Source organism: Solanum lycopersicum, chromosome 8 (assembly GCF_036512215.1).
Source record: "Solanum lycopersicum chromosome 8, SLM_r2.1".
Lineage (NCBI taxonomy): Eukaryota > Viridiplantae > Streptophyta > Magnoliopsida > Solanales > Solanaceae > Solanum > Solanum lycopersicum.
In genome coordinates, this window is record NC_090807.1 from 12928874 (window position 1) to 12931590 (window position 2717).

At 44.6% G+C, this 2717-nt stretch overlaps 1 protein-coding gene across 1 annotated transcript; it reads left to right on the forward strand.

The window, feature by feature from the left end:
- Nucleotides 1-623: 623 nt before the first annotated feature.
- Nucleotides 624-941, forward strand: LOC101260807 (uncharacterized). The gene has a single exon (XM_004253210.1). The coding sequence runs from the start codon at nt 624-626 to the stop codon at nt 939-941; it is 318 nt and encodes a 105-aa protein (XP_004253258.1).
- Nucleotides 942-2717: the final 1776 nt, after the last annotated feature.

The window sequence follows — 2717 nt, forward strand, 5'->3', positions numbered from 1 at the left end:
GACAGCACACATGGTTGGACGACGTCGGGCATGGCATGACATCACCTCCCTTAAACAGCACACACGCTCGGCAACGTCAGGCGTGGCCCGACATCACCCCCCTTGGACAGCACACACGGTCGGTAATGTTGGGCGTGGCATGGCATCACCGCCCTTGTACAGCACACACGGTCCGCAACGTCGGGTGTGGGATGACATCACCGCCATGGGACAGCACACACGGTCGGACTACCTCAGGTGTGGCATGGCATCACCGCCTTTGAACAACAAAAAGAGTTGAATGACGTCGGATGGGGGATGACATCATCACCTTTGGGAAGCACACACGGTCGAACAACGTCGGGCGTGGGATGCCATCATAGCCTTTGGACGGCAAACACGGTCGAACGACTTCAGGCGTGACATGCCATCACCGTCTTTGGAAAGCACACACGGTCGAACAACGTCGGGCGTGGCTTAACATCACTGCCGTTGGACTTCACGCACAGTTGGACGACGTCGGTCATGGAATGACATCACCGCCCTTGGACTGCGCACACGGTCGGCAACATCGGGCGTGGCATGCTAAGTATGGAATTCTTCATAAGGTTGCTACTTCGTACCATCCGCAAACAAGTGGTCCAATGGAGGTATCTAATAGAGAAGTAAAGCAAATCTTGCAGAAGATGGTGAATCCGCAAAGGAAAGATTGGTCTAAGAAATTAGACGACACATTTTGTGCGTATAGGACTGCTTATAAGACACCCATAGGGACTTCTCCCTATTACATCATATTTGGGAAACCATGTCATCTTCCGGCAGAATTAGAAAACAAAGCTTATTGGGCGATTAAGAAGTTGAACTTGGACCCTGAACTAGCCGATAGAAAGAGAGTCGATAATTGGCATGAACTTGAAGAGTTTAAACGTCACGCGTATGAGAATTTCAAGCTGTATAAATAGAAGACGAAGAGGTGGCATAATAAGCACATAGTAACTCGTACCTTCAATCTGGGAGAGAAGGTACTACTCTTTAACTCTAGACTTAGGTTATTCCCATTAAAACTAAGGACAAAATGGGTAGACCTTTTGAAGTGGTAAGAATGACACCACACGGGGCTGTGGAACTAAAAGGAGAGATTGCACCTACGTTCTTGGTGAATGGGCAAAGAGTGAAACACTACTTTGGTGTTGATTCAGATCATGATTGGGAGGATATTGAGATAAATGATGAATTATCTAAGTTGTGTTGTGTTGTGATGTTAAGCCAAGCGCTACTTGGGAGGCAACCCATGAAGTCGATGTAATAGGTAGTAGTTAGGCTTAATTTGGTAAATTTAGCTTAGTTTCTTATGCATAGACTTTTTAAATTTTCTTATTTGTTAGTTAAAATAGGTCCTTAGATATAATTAAGAAAAATAATTCAAAAATATGAGTCGTGTCACGACCAAAACTAAGGCACTAGGTGGGAGGCAACCCACTATTGTTATGTCACGTTGTTCGATTGATGTGTAGGAAAAAGGAGAAGGAGGTACCCAAAATTAGAGGAATTATGTTGAGGAATACAGTGTGGGCAAATAATCTAACATGTCATGCCAAGTGATTAGTTTAGAGATGATTTTTAGCAAATTAGCAACGTAGCACACCCCAAACACATCACAAAGAAAGCAGAACGCCAATGGCAGGCGCGTCGCGTCAGAACCCTTTTAACTGAGGCTTGTTTGTGGCGAACGGCAGGTGCACTGCGCCAGGCCCCTTTTAATCGAGGCACGTTTGTAGTGCATAGCATGCGCACCACACCAGGATCCTTTTGACTGAGGCTTGTTTGTTTTGCACTATCAGCGTGCCGTGCCAAAGGCTCAGGCGCACTGCTGGTGTGCCGCACCAGGCCTTTTTCGACTGGGTTCTGTTTGGAGCACACGGCTGGAGTTCCACGTGAGTACTTTCCAGGAGCAAATCTAGCGTGCTACCTCCGATCTACAAAAAAAGAAAATTCTGAAAAGTTAATTTTTATCCGTGGGACCCACAAAATATCCCAACCTTCCCACCGTCCCAACTACCTATTAAAATTCCCCAATTCCCAAAATTACCCCTCTATAACCGTTCCACCCCCCCCCCATTCACTTAATTTTCCTCAAACATCTTTCTTCTCCTTTTTTATTTCTTTCCCCCATCTTCTCACCCACAAAAATGAAATTACTCCATTTTTCTTGCCAAAACTTTCTATTTTTTTTCTACAATCTACCACCACAACCACCCCAATCCACCAAATCTCACAAACCAAACAAGAAACCCAACCGGAAACCCCTCCATTTTTTTCCAAATTTTCCTCTTTCTTTGCTTTTCCTAGTTCTTCCTTTTCTTGGGTTTTGTGATGGCTTCAAAAGGTGAAAAGGTAGCTAGTGGTTTGGGAATAAAAAGGACTAGGAAAGGGGTGGTTGCCCGAAGTTCAAGTCGGGAAGACCCTAATTTGCCACCACTCAAGTTTGGTAGCAAATGGTTATGCATTATGTCACATATTGGTACAAGGACCAAAAAAAATCTAAGTACCTCGGCGATGAGTACGTGGAGGAAGATAAATTACGCCGTGAATTTCCCAACATTCACGCCAAAATCACTGTGTTGGGACTTTAATTTGCTTTTGTAAATCAAGGTAAGTGTAATTTGAGTTTGGTATGTGAATTTTATGCTAATTGGAATACTCGTCGGGTTGAGATAAACAGTGGGTATGTTAGAAAT

Excerpts from the sequence above, each read along its gene's own strand:
- LOC101260807 (XM_004253210.1), top strand. The coding sequence starts at position 624 with ATGGAGGTATCTAATAGAGAAGTAAAGCAAATCTTGCAGAAGATGGTG.